We start from the raw sequence: 11291 nt of genomic DNA, 5'->3' as shown, positions 1-11291 counted from the left end.
TAGAGGTTAACCCAGGCCCTATAGCCCCCAGTTCCACTCCTATTCCCCAGGCTCTATCATTTGTTGACTTCTGTAACCGTAAAAGCCTTGGTTTCATGCATGTTAACATCAGAAGCCTCCTCCCTAAGTTTTTTTTTTTTTCACGGCTTTAGCACACTCCACCAACCCTGATGTCCTAGCTGTGTCTGAATCCTGGCTTGGGAAGACCACCAAAAATGGTGACATTTTTAACTGCCAAAGGGGGTGGAGTTCTGTCATGCTATCCAGGTCTGTGCCCAAACAGTTTAAGTACTACTTTTAAAAATCCACCTTTCCAGAAATAAGTCTCTCACAGTTGCCGCTTGTTACAGACACCCCCCAGCTGCGCCCTGGGCACCATATGGTAATTAATTGCCCCCGATTTATCTTCCGAGTTTGTACTGTTAGGTGATCTAAACTGGGATATGCTTAACACCCCGGCCGTCCTACAATCTAAACTAGATGCCCTCAATTTCACCAATTATCATGGAACCTACCAGGTACAACCCAAATCTGTAAACTAGGGCACCCTCATAGATATCATCCTGACCAACCTGCTGTCTTCAACCAGGATCTCAGCGATCACTGCCTCATTGCCTGCTTCCGTAATGGGTCCGCGGTCAAATGACCACCCCTCATCACAGTCAAACGCTCCCTAAAACACTTCAGCGAGCAGGCCTTTCTAATCGACCTGGCCCGGGTATCCTGGAAAGATATTGACTTAATTCCGTCAGTAGAGGATGCCTGGTTAGTCTTTAAAAGTACTTTCCTCACCATCTTAAATAAGCATGCCCCGTTAAAATTTTTTAGAACAGATATAACCCTTGGTTCACTCCAGACCTGACTGCCCTTGACCAGCACAAAAACATCCTGTGACATACTGCATTAGCATCGAATAGCCCCCACGATATGCAACTTTTCAGGGAAGTTAGGAACCAATATACACAGGCATTTAGGAAAACAAAGGCTAGCTTTTTCAAACATAAACATGCATCCTGTAGCACAAACTCCAAAAAGTTATGGGACACTAAAGTCCATGGAGAATAAGAGCACCTCCTCCCAGCTGCCCACTGCACTGAGGCTAGGAAACACTGTCACCACCGATAAATCTACGATAATCGAGAATTTCAATAAGCATTTTTCTACGGCTGGCCATGCTTTCCACCTGGCTAGCCCTATCCCGGACAGCAGCTCTGCACCCCCCACAGCAACTTACCCGAACCTCCCCCATTTCTCCATCACCCAAATCCAGATAGCTGATGTTCTGAAAGAGCTGCAAAATCTAGACACCTACAAATTAGCTGGGCTAAACAATCTCTTTCTAAAATTATCCATTGCAATTGTTGCAACCCATATTACTAGCCTGTTCAACCTCTCTTTCGTATCGTCTGAGATCCCCAAAGATTGGAAAGCTGCCGTGGTCATCCCCCTCTTCAAAGGGGGAGACACTCTAGACCCAAACTGCTACAGACCTATATCTATCCTACCTTGCCTATCTAAGGTCTTCGAAAGCCAAGTTAACAAACAGATCACCGACCATTTCGAATTCCACGTACCTTCTCTGCTATGCAATCTGGTGTCCGAGCTGGTCATGGGTGCACCTCAGCCACGCTCAAGATCCTAAATGATATCATAACCGCCATCGACAAAAGACAATACTGTGCAGCCGTATTCATCGACCTGTCCAAGGCTTTCGACTGTCAACCACCGCATTCTTATCTGCAGACTCAACAGCCTTGGTTTCTCAAATGACTGCCTCGCCTGGTTCACCAACAACTTCTCAGACAGAGTTCAGTGTGTCAAATCGGAGGGCCTGTTGTCCAGACCTCTGGCAGTCTCTATGGGGGTGCCACAGGGTTCAATTTTCGGGCCGACTCTTTTCTCTGTATAAATCAATGACGTCGCTCTTGCGGCTGGCGATTCTCTGATCCACCTCTACACAGACGACAACCTTATGTATACTTCTGACCTTTCTTTGGACACTGTGTTAACTAACCTCCAGACGAGCTTCAATGTCGTACCACTCTCCTTTGTGGTCTCCAACTGCTCTTAAATGCAAATAAAACTAAATGCATGCTTTTCAACCGATCGCTGCCCACACCTGCCCGCCCACCTAACATCACTACTCTGGACGGTTCGGACTTAGAATATTTGGACAACTACAAATACCTAGGTGTCTGGTTAGACAGTAAACTCTCCTTCCAGACTCATATTAAGCATCTCCAATTCAAAATTAAATCAAGAACCGGCTTCCTATTTCTCAACAAATCATCCTTCACTCATGCTGCCAAACATCACCCCCAAATCCAATTCCTCCTTTGGCCGTCTTTCCTTCCAGTTCTCTGCTGCCAATGACTGGAACGAATTGCAAAAATCACTGATGCTGGAGACTCATATCTCTCTTACTAACTTTAAGCATCAGCTATCAGAGCAACTTACAGATCATTGCACCTGTACATAGCCCATATGTAAATAGCCCATCCAACTACCTCATCCGCATATTGTTATTCTTTAAATTATTTTCTCCTTTCTACCCCAGTATCTCTACTTGCACATTCATCTTCTGCACATCTATCACTCGTTTTTATTTGCTAAATTGTAATTATTTCGCCACTTTATTGCCTTACCTCCCTAATCTTACTTCATTTTCACACACTGTATATAGACTTCTCTATTGACTTATTAACTCTGTTTGTTTATTCCATGTGTAACTCTGTGTTGTTGTTTGTGTCGCACTGCTTTGCTTTATCTTGGCCAGGTCGCAGTTGTAAATGAGAACCTGTTCTCAACTGGCCTACCTGGTTAAATAAAGGTGAAATAAAATCAAAAACAAGAATAATTGTACGTTTTTACATCCATAGTTGTACATTTTTATCTATACTTTAAGAGCCAGAGGTAATAATGGTGGCCAAAGTAGCCAAAGGTATGGGACTTTTAGAAAACAATGTGATGACCAAATGATGCCAAACCAAGGTTTTAACATCAATCATTTTTTTATTAATATTCCTCAAAACTCATTGACCACTGTATCCTCCTTTTGAGGGGATGTTTGCAGTCCCGCATTGTCTCCACAAGAGAGCAGCAGCAGACAAGTGTTGTCGTGTTGTCTGCTGACAACTGTCTGAAGACAATCAAAGCAAGTATGAAAATGAAGTTAATAAATCATTCACTTCAACTAACTCAAAGAGTACATTATTAAAATATATATTTCTAAATGAAATATTATAACTAACATAGCTGTAAATGTCACAATAGCTTGCATATTCTCACCCAGAGATCCAACAGGGAAACCTGAAAGGCATAATGCAAGATTCTTGCATTTAAGGCCATGTTCTGCTTACCCGGAGCCGGAGTCAGATGAACTTGCGGATACCATTTTTATGTCTCTGCACACAGCATGAGGGAAATAGCGGTAGTTTAGCTAGCCAACGTTAAATAGCGATAGCACAAGGACTGGAAGTCTAAAGGTACAGTAGCATTGCTATTCTAACTTCATACTGCATGCAGACATACACGTTCATCAGACTCTGGGTAACAAGAAAACGGGATTAAATGCGAGAATCTTGCAGTATCCCTTTAATTACATTTTTCACATTACATTATGAAGCTTGGCTTCTGAAGTTTGATTTGTAATTTGTGAACTGTGTGGAGATGCTTGTGTGAAGTTATAGTGTGGGTGTGTCGGTTAGACATAAGTGCACTTTTATTGCTGTTATCATGAATCACACTCAGTAAGGTCACTTCTAGAGATAAAATTACAATACATTCTGGCATTTGTTTGCTGTGCTTTGTCTAAATCTACCCTGATACTTTATGTGCATGACTAATATTTCCTAGGCCTACTGCATGAGCAGGCTCCTGAGCATAGACTTCAGTAGTCTGACAATATACTTCTTTTACATCCTAATGCTGGTGAAAACACAGATTTCAAGTAAGGATTTTATTTTTGTACAATATCTCATGATATTTGTACAAGAGCCATCTATATGGCTTCATAAACATTACAAAACTATGTGAGTTCCTTTAACATTCTCTTCCATGTCAGTTCATGTAATTGTGGCAATACACACAAGACACCTTTGGGTGGACATACATACAATTTACAATCCAAGGGTCCAACAGAAAAGAGGACCTGTGCTTTAGAGTATTGTCTGTTTGTTTCCATCCACTTCCTCCATCTGTAAGGATCAAGAGAAGACGCAATCCAATGGCCTTTACCATGTCCCCTCCCATCATTTTGGAGGACTGTAGAGCTTGTTCAATTGGCAGTGTTCTGGGCAAATAAGTATAGTGGTACACAATTTACCTAGGGCTGGTCATGGGATCCTAGGGAGTCTCAAGACATTTCCAGTCCATGAACCATTTGATCCAAAAATGTCCATGAACCATTTGAACCAGACATACAATAAAATAACTCCACCATAGCCTTGTGCAACCTCTCAGTGCACTTTCCCATTCTGTAGTTTTTCCACTTTTACCTTTCCGGGAGAGCGCAGGACGCTAATGCAGCCACGGGCCATTTTATGCATCCACATGACGTTCATAATGTCTAGACAGAAACTGGGGCCCATCCATGCACAACGGCCACCAAAAGTCACCCGGTAGAAAGGTTCTGTCCCGTACACGGCGTACATCCGGCTGTAATACATTGGCATGACCGCTATCCTCACCAGGAAGAAGGATAGCGTCATGGCAATTCCGTTGACCATATTTGGTAATGATTTCTTTGGGTAACCAAGCACTTCAAAGAACCAGCTGAAAGATAGATACAGTTAGTATAGTTACAGAGTGAGATAGCAGTTGTAGAATTCAATTGTAATGGAGTCATGGATATCAACTGGCATTGTTCCAGAAAGGTGGCTCTTAAGACATATCTACAGTATACCAAGAACTTAAAGGTTTTAAGTACAATTCCTTAGGGAACTGCCCCTCCCTACCTTCAAGCCTATGCTCAAACACTACACCCTAACCCGAGCAATCCGTTCTGCCACCTCTGGCCTCTTGGCTCTCCCAACCCTACGGGAGGACTCTTTCCTGGCACCCCAATGGTGGAACAAGCTTCCCCCTGACGCTAGGACAGCAGAGTCCCTGCCCATCTTCTGAAAACGTCTGGAATCCTACCTGTTAAACTAACACTCACACTTGACTCCTTTTCTACTAATCACTGACTTTGCTGATAGCTACTATGAGGAAAAATATACTTACTTTGACTGTGATATGTGGTTGTCCCACCCAGCTATATTAAAATGAATGCACTAACTGTAATTCACTCTGGATAAGAGCGTAAGCTAAATGATTCAAATTTAAATGTAAATGTTTAACATTGAATCTGTATTTTGTCTTTGTTGGATTAAATCAGGATAATAGTATACAATTGGAAAAGTATGTGACTGAAAACTACTATAAGTAGTTACACATTAACGGTCAATAGTGTTTCTGAAACGGTTGAATGCACTACTACCAATGACAACAGCCACTTGGCAAATACTGTAAGGACAAATAAATGTGTATTTTATGAGATTCCCTCTACTTCCCAGTAAACATTCTGTTTGTGTGTGCGTGATTCTATTTGGCACAGAGGTTACCTACCGCTGGTTCACACAAGGAGTGGAAAGCTCTGCGACCAGACGGAAGTTAGCAAAATAAGGCAACATTCCTATGCTCTAAAAGAGAGAGACAGAACAAAGTGCAAAGAAAATAATGGCAAGAGAAGTACTTTCCATAATATGTGAATTCATGATACATCATGATCGTAAACCTACCGTACGATCCCAAAAAAATAAAACATCTAGGTGTACTTACTGGGGTTATGACACAGTTAATAAACTTGGGTCACATAGAAATGTTCAAAATGTGTTCAAAAATTGGTGGTGACAATCCAGCAGTGCATGCTCGTACCGCTATGTACTGGTAAATCCATACTGTTACTAGGCAACATGTGCTCTATGTATCACAACAGAATCCACTACAGACAAGATAGGAAGGAAGGGACCCCTTCTATAGCCATTTGACACAGGCCTGTTCTTTGTTTCGGACATTTTTTGCATGTTCTGTATTGTTAGCAGGTTAGAGACACAAGACTGTGTTCATTGATCACACATGTAAGTGGAGGAAAGACATGGACATAAATACCTAAACAGAAGAAATATGCAACTAGTGATAACTGGCACCATTAAAAGCCCCCATCCCAACATTGAAGAATATTTTAAAAAGCATTCTAGAGAAAATAAAAAAGATATGGACTAACTATGTGGATGCTGTTATTAAGTTATTATCTAAATATACATTTCTAAACATTTACCCTACAATCCAGTCTAAAATTACCCCAAAAAGGGACTGGAAATGATCCAGTACATTTTACTGAGAAAAGTCAGTGGTAATTTAAAAAAATGAAATAAGAGGAAGACCCTGTCTTTGTAGTGATATATAGGGTCTAGGGTATAGGCTCAAAAGGTCAAAAACAACCTAAAGGCAGCATGCACCAATCACCATCACAGACTGAGAGAAGTAAGAGAATACATTATGCACAGAAACTCTACAGTCTGGTTTCCTGGACACAGATTAATCCTAGTCTGGGACAACAAAAAAAATATATTCAATGGATATTCTCCATTGAGCATGTATTCTAGTCCGGGACTGGTCTGAATCTGTGGCTTTGAAATGGGCACAACAACTCATCATCGTATTCCATGCAAAAAATGGTCCCCATCCTGATCATTATCATTGTTAGTCTAAGCAGCTACTGAGCCTGACGGCCCAGAATAGATTCACAGGACAGGACCAAGAGTGAACATCTACATCACATGGTTGTCTAGCTTTTGGTGGTGCGTCAACTGCAAGCCATATATCAAAACTGTTTTACAACTGTAACTCCTTTCGAACAATATATGCGCTTGCTTACACTGTACCTTCCCGAAGAAGGGAGGGTAACGCTTTAGTGTACAGCAGGGGTCGGCAACAGCAGGGGTTGGAAACAGTATTTCCATAAATAAAAAAGAGATGCGTAATCGTGTCTCAATGTAATCAAGGTATGAAATTATTGTTATTTCTTAAATACAATCTCTTTTTGGGCTTAGTTGTGGTCAATTTGCAGTGTACAAATTTTGTCGACCATTCGCTCCGACAAAAATAGGCCCGCGGCTGAATCTACTTGCCTACCCCTGGTTTACAGTGTTCTATTACTGCGTAATAACCCTAGTAAGTACAGCAAAACAACTGAGTAATAACACTTATAGCAGTGTATTTATAGGTCAATAACAACACTGTAAATCAAAGTGTTCCAAATATAGGTCTACACATATTAGGGACACTGAATGTAAAGTGGAACCAAACTATTTCATCCCTGACAAGCACTTTGTTATCTATTCTAACCAATCCCATCAAACTACATGGCTGTTCATCCTTGGCCCTTGTCCCTTCCCCATCTTGCCTGCACATTCTGCTCTGGGTCAGTAAGGAACTCACCAGTACATAGTAGTAAGCATACAGTGCTGCCAGGTGGTGGATTACAAAAAACTTGTCCCCTATCGCCCGCCAATAGTAACATATGAGCAGCATATCTGCAAGACAGACAAGGGAGATAGCTCACTGTATGGGTCAACATAATCCATGGAAATATGAAAAGTAATACAAGTGTTAGACATGTTTGAAGTGGAGACCCACCTGATAGGAGGTAGCCACAGGTTATGGCCACATTTATTTTCACCAGTGACGGATCTCCCCTATTGGTAAGAAAGCACAAAGCACATGTTTAAAATATAGATAAATGTTCCAAATATAAGATTATATCAAGAATTGCACACTTTGCAGTCAGGGAGAATCTTACCAGACTGGGTCTTCATTGACGGCATCATCAAATAGTAATATGTAGAGACAAAAAAGGCCCACTATCAAGGCGTGAAATGTAGACACAGTTCTAGAAAAATATCACAAAAAAACAGACACACATACTCATAAAAGCATACTAACTTAAAGTTGACATTTGGTGGCAGCTGTGGGATTCCATGACATGGGAAAATGCTAAACAAGGATATTTGAAAGGGTCTATGCTCAGAAATGTACTTTGACTGGGAAAATGATAATCCAATATGTGTTCTGATAGGAGCTTTGAATTACATGATTGAATAACACCAAAATATAACTTCTCCGTCTCCTGATGATGTACCTGGAGTTCCACTCTACGGTGTGTTTAGGGCTGAGACGGCGGTACCCAGGACAGAACCGAGCAGAGATACAGGGACTGACAAAATGGAACAGACACTGGAACGTCACAAAGCTGGTGGCAGCGATGGACAGGACCAGCGGAGAGAAGCTCGCCATTACCACTCGTTACTGAGAGAGAGAAAAACACACAGTTCATAGTAGAGAAGCAAATCACGAATGTGAAATATACACCCGTACAGTAGAGTAAGTCAGACTTTTGCCTACATCATGCACTGAATCATGTCAATAGGAGTTCGACTGATATTCTGCTCCTGTACCTGTAGGCCTGTGAGCAGTGAGCAAAAAGGGAGAAATCCTGACTTGAAATCTACAATACCAGTGTATGATTGGCACCGTTTTGGGTATAAAGTAGTTAACTTCTAGAGCCCGCAGCAACAGACCGTAACCTGAACTTTGTATTTGACTTGGTTTTTGGCATGTTTAGAACAGAGCTGTTAAAGCATTTATGGGGTCTTTTTTACTGTACTGTACAGTGCAGATATGGTATCACCAACTGTAGATACTGTATACCCAAATATGTCAACACCTGCTTCTGTACTATCTTATCTCAGGCCAGGACCCATGTATTTACCACCGGCTGGCTGCCTTGCAACAGTTTGGAATATTTGTTGATTTAGTTGCATTATCACATTGAGGTCATGGGTCAGCTCATATACAACCTACTAATGCCCCCCCCCAATAGACCAGTCACACTAATTTATGTGGTCTCCAGGTCCTACCTTTGTTGTAGTGGACCCCCTGCTGTGCACTGCAGTTATTCTGCAATGACTGTGTCCAAAATACCACAGTTGACTGCAGTTACTGCACGTTTACTGCAGTTTCAAAACGGAAATATTTTGTAAGGGCCAGAATGACATTCTGTTCACGTGACATTACTTAAGACTGGAGCGACCATATTTCATGCAAGGATTTATTTTGCAAGGCATTTTGGAGAGAAGCGAAACTGTATGGCAAAATGCATTCTTCACTGTTACTTGAAATGTTGCAGTATTTCTAGTTCTTTTTCATAGAACAACTCTCATACATTCTGCTGCCAAAAATAAACTGACCCCTGCCCTACTAAGAATAACATGTCCGTTTCGAAATACTGTGTTGTTTCTTCGAAATTGTGAAGCATTCCTCCTCGTGCCCTTGAGAAAACGGTTGAATGAAACGAAACGGTTGAATAAAACGAACCTCACCTTCAGCAAACAAGTGTGGACCAACCATTCATAGGCTACTTCTGGAAAGTATACTCAACTCTTAAGATCACGTTTGCGTCGCCACTAGCTACCACAGTCATAAAGTCGTAAATCTGGTTAAACCTCGCCTATTTCTACAATGGCTCTTCTTCAAAACTGATTTTATACCTAACCCTAACCACACTGTTAACCGTATGCCTAACCCTAACCTCAAATTAAGACCAAAAATCAAATTTGTTTGTTTGTTTTTATGAATTTTTCACGATAGAAACCATTTTGACTTTGTGGCTGTGGTAACTAATGACAACCCTTGCCTGGCTCTGTGTCAAAATCGCTGACGGTTTGTAACTAAATACAGAGGCATAAATTGATCCCCATACATGTCCCCACAGCCCAAACGTCAGCCAGGTGGGGACCTCCATGCTTTCATCAAGTATCTTGTCAGGTAGTTGTTGATCACAAGTGACCCTGTCTGAAATAGCCAATAACCGTGAGAAACTATAGCATATTGTAGAATACCCTACATTGTTGCCAGACAGGAAATCTGAACAGCTGATCTGCTTTAAGTAGACACAACCTACTTTTTCTAACTAAAACGTGAATAACTACTGTACAATGAAACAAGATCTCTACAGAAACATTGACTACAGTATACTGTAGTAGTAGGTTATGATGGTAGATACTGTATTGGCAGCATAAGAGAGTAACACCATTAAAGTGTGATAGGTCAATAGACAGGCAGACAATTGTGATACAAGGCAAGCAAATTGTACATTACTGACAGAAGCATTCTGTACTTACACTCAAGTCCCCGCACTAGTTTCTAAGAAATTATATATTCCACCGCGTACAGATACAAAATGTTGGAGTAATTGGCGACTGACGCCTGCTCAGTCGATATAGCACACCATTGCACAGGCAATGACGCCCTATACTAACCTTGACGTCATCGTGCGATACCAAAGCGCCAAGTGCAATAACGACAAGTGCATTTCAAGGGGAGCAGCATATCCCGAGATATAAATATCCCCCCGTGATGTCGAAACCCAGCCTGTGTGCAAGAGGCGTTGGTCGTTGTAAGGACATATATTACAGGCTATGCTACACCTTGGCTGAGAAACTGAATTGGAAAAATACGCGTAAAACTGGTTGGCCGACATATTTACCCAAAATGACTCCACATCGAAACGCAGATTATTTCTTAAACGCAAGCAAACGGAACGAAACGTGGAGGAACCTACCTGAATTTGGGAAAAAGCGTAAAACTGGTTGCACGACAGATTTAGGCAAAATTACTATAAGGATATCCGCATATCTACATGCAGGAGGAAATGTAAACAAAACTAGTTTGCTTACAATAGTGAAGCTGATAACTTACATTGTTTTCACATAGCCAATGATGCGAACGGAATGGATTTTAAATTGCCTAATCATAAAGCTGCCTTTCCATATTTTAAAAGAATATGGTACCTAAAATACAAGCTATAATTGCAATGACTATTCATTTGTGGCTTTGTTTCCCCGAAATGCCTGTTTTGAAATCAGCTATGGGGGATTAATTAATCTGATAATTGTAACCTGATGTTTTTTTCAATAGTCTCTTCTTGTCTTTTAACGTCATATCTCTCTCCTCCTACCAACCCCCCCCCCCCCCCCCCCCTCTCTCTCTCTCTCTCTCTCTCTCTCTCTCTCTCTCGCTCTCCGTCTGTGTTTCCGGTGTGTGTACGTCCGTGCGTGTGTGTATAGATGGTATGAAATGACGAAACAAGATTGCTGTAGCTGGGTAGCATTCAGCAGGACGCAACGTTTTGGAACGTTCAGATAGAAATAGGCTATGTAGAATAAACTTGCCTCTCTGACATGTAGAAT

At 41.5% G+C, this 11291-nt stretch overlaps 1 protein-coding gene across 6 annotated transcripts; it reads right to left on the bottom strand.

Annotated features, from left to right (window-relative positions):
* Positions 1 to 2992: 2992 nt before the first annotated feature.
* LOC110508844 (TLC domain-containing protein 4-B) lies at positions 2993 to 10987 on the bottom strand. Of its 6 annotated transcripts, none has more exons than XM_021589695.2 (7): positions 10801 to 10987; positions 8183 to 8349; positions 7844 to 7933; positions 7681 to 7739; positions 7483 to 7577; positions 5608 to 5681; positions 2993 to 4773 (listed from the first exon to the last, which is right to left on the bottom strand). In XM_021589695.2, the coding sequence occupies exons 2-7, from the start codon at positions 8335 to 8337 to the stop codon at positions 4458 to 4460; spliced, it is 789 nt and encodes a 262-aa protein (XP_021445370.1). In that variant the 5' UTR covers positions 8338 to 8349; positions 10801 to 10987; the 3' UTR covers positions 2993 to 4457. The 6 variants fall into 6 exon arrangements, with proteins under 6 accessions (XP_021445370.1, XP_021445369.1, XP_021445368.1 ...); XM_021589694.2 differs by lacking the exon at positions 10801 to 10987 and adding an exon at positions 10362 to 10586; XM_021589693.2 differs by lacking the exon at positions 10801 to 10987 and adding an exon at positions 10224 to 10374.
* Between the last annotated feature and the right edge of the window lie 304 nt (positions 10988 to 11291).

The sequence above is a fragment of the Oncorhynchus mykiss genome, chromosome 28 (genome assembly GCF_013265735.2).
Source record: "Oncorhynchus mykiss isolate Arlee chromosome 28, USDA_OmykA_1.1, whole genome shotgun sequence".
In the NCBI taxonomy this organism is placed as follows: domain Eukaryota; kingdom Metazoa; phylum Chordata; class Actinopteri; order Salmoniformes; family Salmonidae; genus Oncorhynchus; species Oncorhynchus mykiss.
Note: the sequence above shows the minus strand (reverse complement) of the source record. Positions and strands in the feature narration are given on the sequence as shown.

Excerpts from the sequence above, each read along its gene's own strand:
- LOC110508844 (XM_021589695.2), bottom strand. The coding sequence starts at position 8,337 with ATGGCGAGCTTCTCTCCGCTGGTCCTGTCCATCGCTGCCACCAGCTTT. Across the intron at positions 7,934-8,182 it reads ACCGTAGAGTGGAACTCCAG|AACTGTGTCTACATTTCACG; the intron begins GTACATCATCAG and ends ATATTTTTCTAG. Across the intron at positions 7,740-7,843 it reads GTCAATGAAGACCCAGTCTG|GGGAGATCCGTCACTGGTGA; the intron begins GTAAGATTCTCC and ends TCTTACCAATAG.